Source organism: Rhinatrema bivittatum, chromosome 9 (assembly GCF_901001135.1).
Source record: "Rhinatrema bivittatum chromosome 9, aRhiBiv1.1, whole genome shotgun sequence".
NCBI classification, from domain to species: Eukaryota; Metazoa; Chordata; class Amphibia; order Gymnophiona; family Rhinatrematidae; genus Rhinatrema; species Rhinatrema bivittatum.
In genome coordinates, this window is record NC_042623.1 from 125840514 (window position 1) to 125856587 (window position 16074).

The window sequence follows — 16074 nt, forward strand, 5'->3', positions numbered from 1 at the left end:
CATGGCCCATCCAGGCTGTCTATCCACATCATCTGCTCAGTTTTATAGTCCCCTCTCAGAGATCCTCTGTGCTTTCCCATGCTCTTTTGAATTCTGATACTCTCCTCATCTCCACATTCGGTCCAGAGGGTGGCTACCAAAATGGTCAGTAGACTTTCATTCTAACGTATATTTATTTATTTATTTAAAATCTTTTCTATGCCGTCGTTAAGCGGGTGCCATCACAACGGTTCACAATAAGGCACAAAAGCTATGTTGCATAAAGTGTCTGGAATTCTAACTCTTAAACAGGTGCCATCAAAAATACTGTAACATTATATCATCATAAGTACTATTTGGTGAGTGTTATAAGTTATGTCTAGATTTTCTAACTCTGCTAAAAGTTTGGTGTTACTTAACTTTAGTTCTTTGAAGTTTAAGATAAAGGTGGAGATTAGAATATAGGAGAGAAGACACACTTTAAGAAGGAAGGAGTGTATTTGTGTGGGCGTTTGCTTGACCGCAACTAACAGTTCCCTGGGTTCTGCTCTTGATATATGGGGATAGGTTTAAAGATCTAAACATATATATCCTAGAGGAAAGGCGAGATTGAGATAGACATTCAAATTATATCTCCCCTAAGGATTCCATGCTCAGGATGTGAGCCTTTCCAATAGAAAGGAGGTTCTAGAATTGAGGGGTCATGAGTTGAGGTTGAAAGGGGGTAGACTCAGGAATAATCTTAGGAAATATTTATTTTCAGAGAGAGTGGAAGTGATGGAGATAAAAATAGTATCTGAATTCAAGAAAGCAAGGGATAAATACAGGGCATCTCTAAGGAAGTAATGAGAATTGTAAAGCAAAATTAATTGGATGGATGGGCAGACTGGATGGGCCATATGGTCATTTTCTGTTATGTTTCTCTTTTTTTTTTTTTTTTTTTTTTATTTAATGTTTTCAAGGGATAACTGGCAAACATCAATCTAAGCCACAAGGCCTGCAACATTACAACAGGAAGATATTGACAATGGTATAGCAGACAATTCAATAATCCAACCCTTCCTGCTCAACTCTATAATATCCCATACATGGTTGTGTCCATTACCATCCCCATGTGAACCTTACCCCCAGCCCGTAGTACAGCTTCCATTCTGTGGAGAACATTGCAATGCAACAAAAGCCAAGACTGGCGGGAAGGAAAGCGAACATCACAGAGTGGTCAAATTGTTGGGGTCCTCCTTCACCCCCACTCCAGCCATGTTATATATCGCTGCCATTGTTTTGTAAATCTGTCTGTTTGTGTCTAGTAGCTGTCAATTTTTTTTAAATAATATATTTTCGCCAACCTCTGGGTGACCTTCTGTCTGGTTGGTACTGCAGGTTGTTTTCAACCATTTGCAATCTCTGCTTTCGCTGCCAGCAGTATCTGCAGGGTCAAATGAACGTCAAGAGGTGCCTCCTCCCCTCTGGTGTGTGTGTGTGTAATAAAAACAAGAGAGGATCCTTTGGCATCTGGGTTCCCACTATGTCAAAGATAAGCTTCGCAACCATGTCCCAATAGAGAACTATCTTTGGGCAGACTCACCACATATGAAAATAAGTACCCACCCTACCACACTGCCACCAGCAGAGGTTGTCAACTGCTGGATAGAATGTATGTAGCTTGAATGGTGTAATGTGCCACCGATTAAAGCACTTTATATCCATGTTCTACAAGAGAAGCAGAAACAGAACTCTGGTCATGAGAAAACTACGCGTTCATTGCTTCAGTGTTATGGAACCTGGAATATCTTTCTCCCAATTCTTTATATGAGTGGGTTGTTTTTGTAGGTCACCATTCAGAAGTGTATATACTTGGATATAACCTTATTAATGATATCTGCTTTATCACAAAAACCTTCAGTGATTTACCCATACTTAAATCTCGCTTAACCTATTGGACTCTATACCATCCCAGATATAAAACGCTACACTGCCTCCCGGGTGCTCCTCTCTGTCATTGCGATATAATTTGTACCCCAGTATAGCACTGTCCCATTGGTTATCCTCTTTCCACCATGTCTCTGAGATGCCAATTAAGTCTGTCATCATTCACTGCTATACATTCTAATTCTCCTATCTTACTTCTTAGACTCCTGGCATTAGCATACAAACATTTCAAAGTTTGTTTTTTGTTTGTATTTTCATTGTGCTTTTTAATTGATAGGGATAAGTTAGAATTTTTTAGCTCAGGTGAGTTTTTAGTTACAGGCACTTGGACTATTTTTCTTATTGGAACCTCACTGTCGGGATGCCCTAATTCTAATGCATCATTAGTATCCTTTGCAGATACCTCTCTCCGAACCATGCACTGTTGAGTGAGTGTCTGCATTCCCCTTTGTTCTAGTTTAAAAGCTGCTCTATCTCCTTTTTAAAGGTTAGTGCCAGCAGTCCAGTTCTACCCTGGTTAAGATGGAGCCCGACTGCTGGTGCTAACCTTTAAAAAGGAGCTAGAGCAAAAAGGAGATAAGGCAATTCCACCAACATTGAAAAGCTGGAGAAGAAGAGTGTGATGCTGAGAAACTTCACATCTGCAAGAACTCTCAGGACTAACTTTAAATCCTGTAGAGAGATTTTAATGAACACAATCCATATTTTAAATAGCACAGTCATGGCTTCCCAAGGTAAGTACAATCCTATTACAAAGAAGACTCAGTCTCCCAACACATCGGTGTTTCACAGGCAGCTGCATCAGAAGGGACAGGCAAAGAAATATTTCAATAGTTCTTTCAGGACTGATCGTACCGCAGTCATTTGACATACTGTATAGTCAGGTTCTTTAATTTTCAGATGACACTCTCATAAAGGACTTTGTCACTCTTTGAAAATCCAGTTACACTGTATCAACCGACTCGCCCTTTTATTTATTTATTTAAAAACTTTTCTATACCGTCGCTAAGTTGTATACCATCGCAACGGTTTACAAATAGGCACCTAGACTAAGGTAAGTAAATGTAGGATATCGTACATTCTGACAGGTGCCAATAAAGTTCGGTTACAATTTCATAAACAAAATCATTATTTGAGTAATGTTGGTCAAGTCCAGGTATATTATTGAGTTACTATCTCTTTGAGATATTACTTCTTAAATGTAGGATTGAGTAAATTCATTCTCATCTGCATTACCCTGTATTTTCATTCTCTACCCTCCACACTCTTTAGTGAAGGCTTTTTTAAAGAGCCATGTTTTTAAATTTTTCTTAAAAGTTTTGAGATTATTCTGTAATCTGAGTTCAGGGGGCATCATGTCCCATAGTATGGGCCCAGCCAATGATAAAGCCCTTTCTCTCACTTGGGTTAATTTTGCTGACTTTACTGAAGGGATTGTTAGTAGTGCTTTGTTTGCTGAGCGGAGGTTTTTTTGTGGAACATGTACTCGTAAGGCTGTGTTTAGCCAGTCTGCTTCTTTATCATATATTAGTTTGTGTATGGTGCATAAGGCCTTGTATTTTATCCTGTATTCGACAGGTAACCAATGTAAGTCTGCTAGAGTTTCGGTTATATGGTCCCTCCTCTTTTTTCCCCGTCGGTATTCTGGCTGCAGTATTTTGAAGAATCTGGAGTGGTCTTATCGATGTGCTTGGGAGTCCTAGTAAAAGTGCATTGCAGTAGTCAGTGCTGGAAAAGATAAGTGTTTGCAATACTGTTCTGAAGTGGGCAGGTGTGAGTAATGGTTTCAATCTTCTGAGGACCATAAGTTTTGTGTAGCCTTCTCTTACTTTTATAGATATCTATTGCTTCAGGTTGATTTCTGGGTCCATTATTACTCCCAGATTCCTTACTTTTTCGGCTAGCTTAATTTTTTGGTTATTTCTTAGGGTTATTGGTGTTTGAATGATTTCAGTATGTTTTCTCTCAAGGTGAAGGAATTCAGTTTTGTCAATGTTGATAACCAGTTCCATTTGGTTTAGTAGTTTAATTATGTCTAGGTACATAACAGATTCCATGTATTTATTAACCTCTTCAAAAACATCTAACACATTTGTAAAACAAGACTTCCCTTTGCTAAATCCATATTAGCTTGATCCCATTAATCTATGTTTATCTAGATGGCAAGTAATTTTGTTCAAAGAAAACAAACCGGTAGCCGATCCAAGATGGCTGATTTCAACTCTTTGTGTTTGTTGCTTCGGTAAAAAAAGGACTTTATTGAATCTTGCCCGACTCTGGCCGAGTTTCGCTCAATGAGCTGCCTCAGGGGCTTAGGGGCCACTTGAATTGGCGCAGATTAACATGAGTCTCTCATATGTCACAGTTAGAGAAAAATTCATCAGCAAAAACTGACTATTGGACTTGTTTTAAATCAGCCACTTTTTTCAAACACTTTTGACAGCGGCTCGATGCAAAAGCAGTGATGTTTAAATTCTACTCATTGCTTTGCACCATTTTTTGTTGAGCAGCGAGTAGAGAAGGTTCAGAGAAAGGTGACCAAAATGATAGGGGCATAGAATGGCTCCTCTATGAAGAAAGGCTAAAGAGGTTAGGGCTGATCTTCTTGAAGAAAAGACAGCTGACGAGGGATATGAAAGAGTTGAACAGTAAATGTGAATCTGTTATTTACTCTTTCAGATAATCTATATATATCACCATTACCATCTTATTTATGTCATACCTTTCCAGTCAGGGAGTTCAAAGCATGTTACATATAGAATTGTTGAAATAATACAAATAATAGAAACACTAGGGGACACTCCATGAAGTTAGCAAGTAGTACATTTAAAACAAATCAGAGAAAATTCGTTTTCACTCAACATACAATTAAGCTCTAGAATTCATTGCTAGAGGATATGGTTAAGGCAGTTCTGTGAGTGTTAAATGTTGTTGTTTTATGATAAATATTACCAAGCAGTCCCATTACCTTGTGCAGTGAGAACTAGATTTAGAGTATTCTCCCCCTCTTGTCTGTTCCAGAACCAAGTGCTCCATGAAGCAGTCATATATAACATCTAGAAACTTCACCTCCCTGTCCCGACAAGACATTTATCCAATCATTGTTGGAGTAATTGAAATCTCCCATTATTATTGTGTTGTATAATTTATTCGTTTCCTAACTTCTATTATCATTTCACTTTTGTCTCTTCATCTTAGTCTAGTGGATGATAATATATCCCCACGCTAAACTATTTTCCCCTCTCACAGGAAATTTCTAACCAAGGCATTCCATTTCCTGCAGGACTTTTATTCTGTTTGACTCTGTGCCATCTTTGACATAGAGTGCTACACCTCCACCAGTTTGATCTGTCCTATCATTGTTAGACTTGTACCCTGGTATTAGAGTGGCCCATTGGTTATCTTTCTTCCATCAGGTCTCTGAGATACCTAATGTCTACATCTTTGTTCAGTGCCATACAGTCTCTCTTATTTTTTAGACTTATGGAATTCACATAGAGACAATTCAAAGTATAATTGTTAATTGTATTCACAGCCTGCCTAGTATTTATTTATTTATTTATTTAATAGCTTTTATATACCGGCATTAGTGCGAGACATCATGCTGGTTCACATTTTAACAAAATGAGCGGAAAATACATTAAAACAAGGAGATGGGGGAGGGGAAAAACAAAGCCAACTGGGCAACGAGAGTGCAGGTTTGAAAAGAAAGAAAGAATAAACAAAATCAAAAGGTAAATTAAAAAACTGAAACTAATTACAACAATTCAGCATAATTACAACAGAAAAGGGCATAATATGAAGAGATTACTAAATAATGAAGGGGGAAAAGAAAAAGAGGGCACAGAGTTCTCGGCAAGGAAGGTTGGGTCACTGAAGGAAAAGGGGGGGAGGGGCATGAGAGGAGCAGGCAGGGGGGGGGGGGTGAAGGCTTCAAGGGAAAGAGGGTCTAGAGAGAGGGCTCAGAGGCAGGGAAGCAAGGAGACTAATCTGGGTAGGCCTGTTGAAACAGCCAAGTTTATAATTTCTTTTTGAATTTATTCGGGCAGGATTCTAATCGTAGCATCATGGGCATGGAGTTCCAACGTGTGGGGCCGGCGATAGAAAGAGCTCGTTCCCTAATGGAAGAGAGGTGTGCTATTTTCAGAGAAAGGGACATGAAGGGTTCCTTTGTGAACTGTTCTTGTAGGGCGGCTCTGTTGCACAGCACTAAAAGGTATATCCAGCCACAGGGAGTTTTGAGAGTGAATGGATTTGTGTATCGTGGTTAGTGTTTTATAGATTATTCTGAATGGTATGGGGAGCCAGTGCAGGTCTTTCAGAATAGGGGTGATATGGTCCGTTTTACGGGTGTTAGTTATGATTCTGGCAGTTGCATTTTGCAACCTTTGAAGCGGTTTTGTAGTCGCATAGGGGAGTTCAAGAAAGAGGGAATTACAATAGTCAAGTTTGGATAGGAGGGTGGTTTGAATCACAGTGCGCATGGTTTGGAGTGAGATATCTTCAAAGGATACTAGCATAATGGAGATATTAGAATAGCCCAATACAGAGCTGATAATAAAGATAGAAGTAGTCCAGGTGCATTTAAATAAAGAGCAGATAGAGATAAATTACCCATTTCAACTACTACTCTCAAGGTCTTGAGAGTAGTAGTTGAAATGGGTAATTTATCTCTATCTGCTCTTTATTTAAATGCACCTGGACTACTTCTATCTTTATTATCAGCTCTGTATTGGGCTATTCTAATATCTCCATTATGCTAGTATCCTTTGAAGATATCTCACTCCAAACCATGCGCTTCTGTGTGATTGTTCACTTCCCCTATGATCTATTTAAAAAGCTGCTCTAGCTCTTTTTTAAATGTTAATACTGGTAGTCTGGTTCCACCGTGATTAAGGTGGAGCCCACACCTTCAGAACAGGCTCCCCCTTTCTCCTTCCCCTTCCCTACACCATCACCTCATCCATACACTGAGACTCCTAAGCTCTGCCTAACTCTGGGGACCTATGCATGGAGTTGGGAATATTTCTTAGAATGTTATTCTGGAGGTTCTGAATTTCATCTTTTTACGTAAAAGCCCAAATATACTATGATAGCTGTCTAAAATCCTAGCCTGAACACATCAAATGGTACTGTCTACTTACAATTTTACCAACCTTCTGGAGCTGCGGGCTATTTGATATGCATTAAGAGTTTTCTCCCATCTGGTCTCGGATAAGAGAATCTCAATCCAGACCAACTATCAGGTAGCTGCTTTTTCATAATTCCTCCTCTACTGATATCTTCATCTCTTCCTTTTTACTGTCCATTTCTATCCTCATTTGCTGCTTTCTTTCCTCTTCTGTCTCCTGTTCCTCCCCTCCTTCCTCTCTTCTCATCCTTCTTTTCTAAATACTACTCAGCTGTGCTCCCTATCCTTCCTCATTTCTGCTATTTTCTCTTCTTCCCTTTGCCTGCCTCTTATTTTATTGCTGCCTCCCTTTTCACTCTCCTTCCCATTTTCCTCTTCCTGCTGTCATCTTCCTTATCCTCTGCTACTTTCCCTCCCCTCTTGTGTTTTTCTTTTTTGTAGGGGAAGCAGTAACTTGAGCATTTAGCTGTCTTCTGCCTCCCCTATCTGATTATCTTGGCCAGAGTGGAACCAGTGAACTGCAGGAGGCAGATTAGCAGCTGCCTACTGAATCCCATCAGCATGAAAGACACAGGATTCTTACTATCCTGGTCTTCCCCTTCCCCCTCCCCCTTCCTTGTGAGAGGTTGTCACCCTGTGCAAATGCAAAATCCAGCTCTGTCTAGAGGGGTAGCCTCTGCATAACTTCAAGTTATTGCTGGAGGCAAATCTTCCTTCTTGGTTTGGCAGGTACTACAGAGAAGATCTTTGAAGACAAGAGGGATCTGTATGATGTGTACGTGGATAACCAAAATGTGAAGACTCATCATGAGCACCTGCAGCCACTTTTGAAGGTGAACAACGCAGACAGAGAGAAGTACCGGGGTCTCAATGACCAGAGGTAATGGCAGTAGTGGTGGGCTGGGTAACCAGAGTTAATAGGCATATGGAAGGCTACCAAGCAAAGGTTATGGTAAGGTGTGTTTGATAGTGGCTTAGTAACCAGCTGGAGAGAACAGAGCAAAGAAATTGTTCCTTTCCTTATCTTTCTACACCAGTCCAGATGCATGGGTATATTTCCCCCTTCCCCCCCCCCCCCCACCCCACCAGTAAATGGAGAAGGCAGGCACAACCTTTTTCTGTGACATCATCACAGATATTTATAGTAGTGCAAGCCCAGACCAAAGCCTGTATTCTGTCTCCAGCAGGTAGTAGGACATGCTGGTCTTTTGCAGCAGTATCTCTGTCAGGTTTTAGCCTTTGCCCTTTCTAGTGGAGTATTTTGGGGTAGTTATATGCTTAAGCATCCTTACTATTAGTTTGAAATGACCTGGCTTCTGGTTTTCCAGATGCGCAAGCCCTGAAAGGAGACTCCCAGCTATGATGAAGGCTTGGTAAAGCTAACTGCATGGGAGCATAATTTTTGCTCAGTAGGATCCCCCCTCTCTCTCTCATTTCCCTTCTTTCCTACTGGGGGGGAGGGGGAAGGACTACTGCAGATAGGGGTGGCTCTGGGCCATCTTTAGGGTGTAATTGTGACAGAAGGCGCATGTGAGAGAGGTAGCATGAATTTATGGGACTGTATGAGCGAGGGGGTGTGTCTCTGAGATCATGTGTGTGAGGGAGCACGTGTGTATGTGTGCACACGAGGGAGAGATAGGAGGGTCTGTGTGCATCTGAGAGAGGAAGCATGAGTATGTATGAAAGAAAGTGTGTACGCATATGAGAGAGAGAGAGAGAGGAGAGAGTTTGTGTGCCCTCCCACACCCACTAATCCACAACAATCTCAAGGTAGTGGGAAACCAAAAGTTCCCACTATTCTTCTTAGTTTTAAATATTAATGGTTGTTAGATGTCTGCTGTTTTGAAATGTTTTACTGCTTGAGAAATTTAAAAAAGAATTTGAGTTTTTAAAATTATTGGATGTTTATTCTTCAGCTGTTTTGAAACATTTATCTTCATTATTATGATTTTACTGTTATGATTGATTTATTTCTTGATTTAATTTTTGTGTTTTATGATGAATGGTGGTTTCTGTTGTTGCACTGTATACAGAGTCTGCCTTGTTGTGGTTTCCAGTTCAGTTTTTGTCTGCCCATTCCTGTTTATACTTTATGGTCTCTTTGTTCTGTTTTTGGTGAAAGTTTGTCTTTAGTCTGCAACTGTGACTAAGGTATTTTGCTGGCATGCAGCTTCTGTATAGGGATCTATAGCAGCCTGGCTTGTTCTGTTTTCCTAATAGGAGGTGTATTGATATTTTAGGAGCTGGTGTTATATTTATAGTGTTACTTTTCCATAGGTAAGATTGTTATTGTTTGACTGCTGGCAATGAGAGCTGTTTTGATATGAGAGGTTTACTATATTGTAATTGTTTACTCATAGCTTTCTGAGAGTCAAGTCCACATCCAACATGCATTACGATAGGCCTAATACCATATGTGTATTTTTGCAGGGAATGTTGTTGTTGTGATATTTTTTTTATCTCAGAAGACTGTATCTAAATGTTTTTAATGTAAAATCTGTTGATATAAGTGCATAATATTTAAGTTTGTTTGTGTGTGTGTGTATGTAGAGGGCCTGATTGGGGGTTATTAAATGTCTATGGCATCTAATAACCTTGCACTGGCTATGGGTTCCAGAAGAGAGGGGGTGGACCCAGGTAGGGAAGAATGTCAGATTTTAAAGTTTAGATTACTGGAGATGAATGAACGATGAATGGGTGACAGCACAGTAATTGTTCGCATAGGGCAGCAAAATAGCTAGCACTGGCCCTGTATACAAAATGGCATCCAAATTACTCAATATCTCATGGACTGTGCTGGTGGCTGATCCAAGCTAATTTGTCTGGGGGGTTGGGGTATCCTTCCAGATTCTAGCTACCCAAATTACTCTAACAGATGCATCCAACTTTGGCTGAGGGACTCATGTAGAGAGGTTCAGGTCTGTTCAGGAGAAATATACACGTTTCTTAGATCTAAGGGAAATATTGGAAAGCTCTAAAGCAGGGGTCGGGAACCCATGGCTCGCGAGCCAGATATGGCTCTTTTGAGGGCTGCATCTGGCTCGCAGACAGTCGCCACACTTTCCCGCTGACCCAGCTGCTCCCCGGTCCTCCTCCGCCCGGGCTTAAAATGCTGTCAGCCCGGGCGGAACGCGGCAGGACAGCTGGAGTCGGCGGCACCGGCGTGCTCTCTTCTTCCCACCCCCCCCCCCACCCCCCCGTGGCCCGGAAGAGGAAGTGGAGAGTATCGGGTGCCTGCGCGGCAAGAAAAGGCCACGCTAGTGCGCTCGGCATCGGCCCGAAGAAAAGAAGACTGCAGCGCGGCTCGGAGGAAAATGAAGAGGTTCAACCGCGGCCGATGGGACTCCGCCTCCGCGAGGGCTGAAAATGAAGAGGTTAGCGTTGGGAGGAGGCTGCTGCTGCCGCGAGTTCCCGGGGTGGGGAGAGAGAGTGAATGAGCGAGCAAGCCGTGTTTGCTCGCTCATGTTTGCTTGCTCATTCACTCTCTCTCTTCCCCCCCCCACCCCAGGAACTCGCGGCAGCAGCAGCCTCCTCCCAACGCTAACCTCTTCATTTTCAGCCCTCACGGAGGCGGAGTCCCATCGGCCGCGGTTGAACCTCTTCATTTTCCTCCGAGCCGCGCTGCAGTCTTCTTTTCTTCGGGCCGATGCCGAGCGCACTAGCGTGGCCTCTTCTTGCCGCGCAGGCACCCGATACTCTCCACTTCCTCTTCCGGGCTGCGGGGGGGCCCTGTGTGTGTGTGTGTGTGTGTGTGTGTGAGTGAGAGATGCATCTCCACTTCCTCTTGTGTGTGTGTGTGAGAGAGATGCATGTATGTGAATGATTGAGAGCCTGTACATGTGAAAGAGAGTATGTCTGTGATTGAGAGCCTGCCTGTGAGAGAGAGAGAGAGAGCATGAATGTAAGTTTACCATTGGGAACCTGTATGTGTAAGTTTGTGATTGAAAAGCTATTTGTGTGAAAGAGTATGTGTGTATGATTGAGATCCTTTGTGTGTGAGAGAAATCATGTGTATGTATGATTAAGAGCCTGTGTGTATAAGTAAGAGAGAGATCATGTGTGTCTGTGTGTGATTGAGAGCTGATTTAGGTGAGGGAGCATGTGAGTATGTGATTGAGAGCCTGTGTGTAAATGAGAGAAAGAGAGGACATGTTTGTAAGCATGTGAATGAGAGTCTGTGTGTGAGAGAAAAAGACAGCATGTATTTGTGATTGAAAGCCTGTGTGTGTGTGTGTAAGCGTGGAAAGATAGCATGTGTGTAAATGCGTAATTAAGAGCCTATATAAGTGAGAGAGAAAAAACATGGGTATATGTGAGTACTGAGAGCATGTGTGTATAGGTGTGTCATTGAGAGCCAGTGTGAGAGAGAGCGCTGGTATGTGACTGAGAGAGGAGAAAGTTCCAAGCAAACCACCCCACCTCCTGCTAATTCACAACAATCTCAGGACACCTGGATATCAAACGTTCCCAGGTATGCAGAGCAAAAAAATTTTTGTATCCTTATTTTTCATTACTGGGTCTTTGTGTCTGCTATTTTGAAATATTTTGTTGGTATCTGGAAATGTTTTATATGAGTTTTTAATTATTGGATATTCCACTCATCAGCTGTTTCGAAATATGTTCTTTTTGTTAGTACAGTTTTACTGCTGATGATTTTATATTTCTTGATTTGTTTTATAAGGATGGGTGATGTTTCTTTTTTCCTTTGTTACACTGCATACAGAGACTCTGGCTTGTTGCAGTTTCCAATTCAGTTTTTTCTGCATGCTTCTTGTTATGCGTTTTGGTCTCTTTATTCTATGTTAGGTGAGGGACAGCACGTGATTCAGGTGAGGTTTTCTGCTGGCGTGTAGTTTGTGTAGGACTCTATAGCAGCCTGACTTGGTCCGTTTTCCTAATAGGAGATGTATTGGTGTCTTAAGGCCTGGTGTAATATTTTCAGAGACTTATTGTACTTTAAAAGTGTGATCTTACATAAAATGCACACATTTACTTGTATTTAGTTTTAAACATATTGTATGGCTCTCATGGAATTACATTTTAAAATATGTGGCGTTTATGGCTCTCTCAGCCAAAAAGGTTCCTGACCCCTGCTCTAAAGGCTTTCAGAGATCAGTTTGCCAACAAAATTATCCTAATTTAAATGGACAACTGAGTGTCCATGTTCTATGTAAAAAAAAAAAAAAATAAATAAAAAGCAAGGTGTTAGTTTTGGGAATCTGTCAGAATGTGCCCCTCAGCCATTTCTCAAGGAATGACCCTAAGAGCCATTATCTGGTGGGCAAGGACAACATCCTAACAGATAAATGGAGTCAAGTCCTAGAATCCCATAAGTGGTCCCTGGACAGAGGAGTAATAAATTGGATAATCTAGAGGTGGAAAACACCCATGGTGGGTCTGTTTGTTTCCTCTGAATAGGAAGATTCTTCAGTTCTGTTCAAGGAAAGCAAGGCAAGCTAGCCTTGGATGATTTCTTCCTAAATTGGGGAGAAGCTCTTCCATACCTTTTGGTGCAAAGACCTTGCTAAAACTCAGAAGGAACTGGAGCACTGTGACCCTAATAGTTCCTTCATTGGTGCCCTTGTAGTCACAAATCAAGGAAAAACATTTTTCCCTCAAAACAGATTACACCAGCTCATCCAAAGGTTGTAAGTAGTCCAACATAGGTTCTGGCCATGATCTAGGGACAAACTAAATATGCTAGGTCATATGGCTTCTAAAATATAAGTAGTTCTTTGGCTTGTCTCAAAATGAGACCTTAATGGGACCCCAAGTTTCAGTGGAATCCATCTGTTAACCTTTGTCACACAGAATTCTTCCAATGCTAAAATCCACCCTCCACTAGTGGACTGCAAAATCCAACCCGCTTCAGAGGATTCTATTTATGCCGCATCAATACTGCCAACAGTGGCTGGGGAGCTCATCTTGACTATCACCATACCCAAGGAATTTGATTGAAGGCCAAAAAAACGTATTCACATCAATCATCTCGAGTTCAGAACAATATTTTATGCTCTTTAAATATTTGAATGCTTTCTTTGTGGACATTCAGTGCTGGTCCAAATGGACAATTAAGTAGCAGTATTCTATTGAGGGGCAAGTTCCCTTTGCCTCTGAGAAGCTGCAAAGATAAGGGACTTCTCAATCAAATATCCCTACAAGCTGCTTACTTTCCTGGAAAACAAAACCAGTTGGCAGACAAATTCAGCAGAATTCTACAAACCATGTTCCACAAGTGGAGAACCCTTAAATAGATTTGTTTGCCTCCAGGGAGAACAGACAGCTCCCAGTTTATTGTTCAAGGATACCATCCATGCCTTGCCTTTTTTTTTGAATGCTTTAGTCATTGAATGATCATAGTCCCTTCTATATATCTAGGCTCCAGTCCCCCCAATAGCTAGCACTTTGTTGAAATTCCAAACAAGGCTTGGCACTATGATTCTTATAGCACCATCTGGCCTTGACAAAACTGGTTCCCTCTCTTCTGAATGTTTCTAGCACTAGTAACACAGAACCAGGGAACATTATTGCATAAGGCCTGGTTTATTAAGGCTTTTTTCCCATTTTGTGTCTATGGGGTAAAAATCTTAGTAAATCAGGCCCTAAGATTGTAAGCCCTTTGGGGACCGGGAAATATCTACAGTAACTAAATGTAATTGCTTTGAGCTGGCTGACCAGTCATAAAAGGTGAAATATAAATTAAAAAAAAATTAATAAGCCTTAAAATGAAAATACAAGACTTTCTTGTAGTAGCAAGAAAGTCCTAAGCGTTCAAATGGAAGTTTTCCGTCTTGTGTTCCACAAAAGACCCTTTTCAATGCTCTATCAGTGTTCAACTAGCTCCAGTACCTTTTGTGTGCACTGCCTCCATTATATGCAAATATAACTCAACTTAATAGAATGTGGTTGTGCACTTTACCTGATTAGTTTTATCCTTTATTTAATAACCCATTTTTCAATAGATTTTTTAGAAATTGGATTACCACCCAGGCAGTGCAGAGTGGCATGTTGGCCACATCCTCTGTCTAGCTTTGGGTCTGCAAAAAAAATGGCATTGAAGGGTTCTGAGCTGCATCATGACTTTAAAAAAAAAAAAAATTTTAGATAATGATCTGTATCAGAAACACATTATTTGTGTGACATTTTTTCCCTAAATCTTTACAGGCTAATAGGGACATGAATCCTAAGCTTTCTTACTCTTTTCCATCTTGCAGTTGCCTGGTCCATTATAGGCCATTTTCCAGTCAAGGACGAGTACCTAGTGTTGGACAAAATTTGACTACATTTAAAAGAACTTTTCAGCTGAAAACCAGGCACCTAGCTTTGTGGCTGAAAATTTGCCTAGGTTGAAAATAGCTGCCTAATGCCGCCAGCCCTTTTCCTGGCTTGGCTTTTGAAGGGTATGGGGCTTCTGCTGTGTGAAGAGAGGGTGGGGAGGGGCTAGAAGCTTCCCCTGTTTACATTTAAGATGTGGGGAGAAGGATTCCGTGGGGCTGGTGCCCCCTTGAATAACTTTCAAAAGCAGCTGGGGAGGTGGGCTGATCGGGTTGGTCAGTGCCTCGATTTGACCAGCCAAGATAGGTGGCTAGTGCTGAACATTAGGCTAGCCACCTACCTGACCTAATGCTGCCCGTGACCCATTCAATTTTTAGGCATCTAACTATAGACACATAAAATAAGGTGCTCAACACTGTGTTATTTTCAAATGTCAGTTTAGGCATCTAACTCCCCAAATTAGGCACTTAAATCCTTTGTGTCTTATGTTTCTTCCTCTGTTTCCCTGCCTCATTCTTCCTTGCTTTGATAACATTTTTGCACTTGCCCTGGTTTACTGTTTCCTTGCCCCTATTTCTTAGGTTATGTTTTCTTCTCCTCTTGTGGCTCATCTTATTCTTCCTTTTCTTTTCCTGCAATTTATGTTTGGTATCTTGGTGCTACTCTTATTTGATATCTGTTTTATATTTACTCTGTTTTCTCCTTCCCAGGCAGATGTTGATTTATGCACAGGAAGTAGATGGAGACTACAGCTCCTGTGAAGAGGATCTCTTTGTTCTGTGAGTTTCCTTTCCTAATTTATTTTCTTTCTCCTGTTGAATACTCTTGAAGTGATTTCATGGAGTGAATGAAACTCCTATTTAAAACAGATATAATAAAATAATTTAAAGTATTCTATTAATATTGATGGTTAAGTTCTCGTTAATGCTCAAGGACAAGCAGGATATACAGTCCTCACACATGGGTAATGTCAACAGACTGAGTTTGTCTGAGCTCTCGCTGCAAAGCTACTAGATCGGGGAAGGTAACTTTGGTCCTGGAGTGCCACAGTCAAGTCTGATTTTTAGAATATCCATAATGAATATGCATGAGATATATTTGCATACAATAGAGGCAATGCCTGCTAATAAAGCTCATTCATATTCATTGTGGATATCCTGAAAATCAAACCTGCTTGTGGCATTCCAGGACTAGAGTTGCCTAGTCCTTTACTAGAACTTTCTAACATGCTCTATTGAGGTACTCCGATTTTTTTTATTTTTTTTTATTTTTTTGCAGTATGCTTTCCTTGGTTTGAATGACCACTTCATCTTAAAACCCTTAAATGTGTTTCACAAATTTTCTTTTTTTGCTGTTTTGGATCTGCACCAATAATGGTGCATCAAGCAGTCCTTTTCTGACATTGAGTTTGATTTTGCAGTGACTAACTTTTGTCTGATACAGAAGAAGACCAATGACTTCAAGAAATGCACCAGGTGCAGCCACATAATGTCAATAACAGACTCTCATGATGCATGCATGCTGTGTCTGCGTGCTAGGCACAATACCCCTGGTTCCCTATATGTACAAGGATCAGTCCAGAGAAGTGGGTTGTGTATCCCTACCAGCAGGTGGAGTCAGAGAACAATTAGAACTTTGGGCATTGCTACATAACGAGAGTGCCACCTGCAGTCCCTCAGTATTTCTCTGACTCCAGCAGCTGGAAGAGAGGCACCTGCAGTCTTAGTTAATTTTTCAGTTTATGTAGTTAGATTTTTTTT

The 16074-nt window shown here is 41.1% G+C and overlaps 1 protein-coding gene across 7 annotated transcripts in view; it reads left to right on the top strand.

Moving 5' to 3' along the window:
- DENND11 (DENN domain containing 11) overlaps positions 1–16074 on the top strand; it is a 177780-nt gene that overhangs the window by 79045 nt on the left and 82661 nt on the right. For 5 of the 7 annotated variants that reach the window (XR_003858654.1, XM_029616151.1, XM_029616148.1 and 2 more), the window contains exons 7-8: positions 7769–7919; positions 15025–15093. Coding sequence is in view for 6 of the 7 variants with exons in the window: in XM_029616151.1 (XP_029472011.1) it covers positions 7769–7919; positions 15025–15093 (220 nt within the window). In the remaining variant the exon portion in view is untranslated. The remainder of the gene's footprint in view (positions 1–7768; positions 7920–15024; positions 15094–16074) is intronic. The other 2 variants (XM_029616153.1, XM_029616152.1) reach the window with 1 other exon arrangement.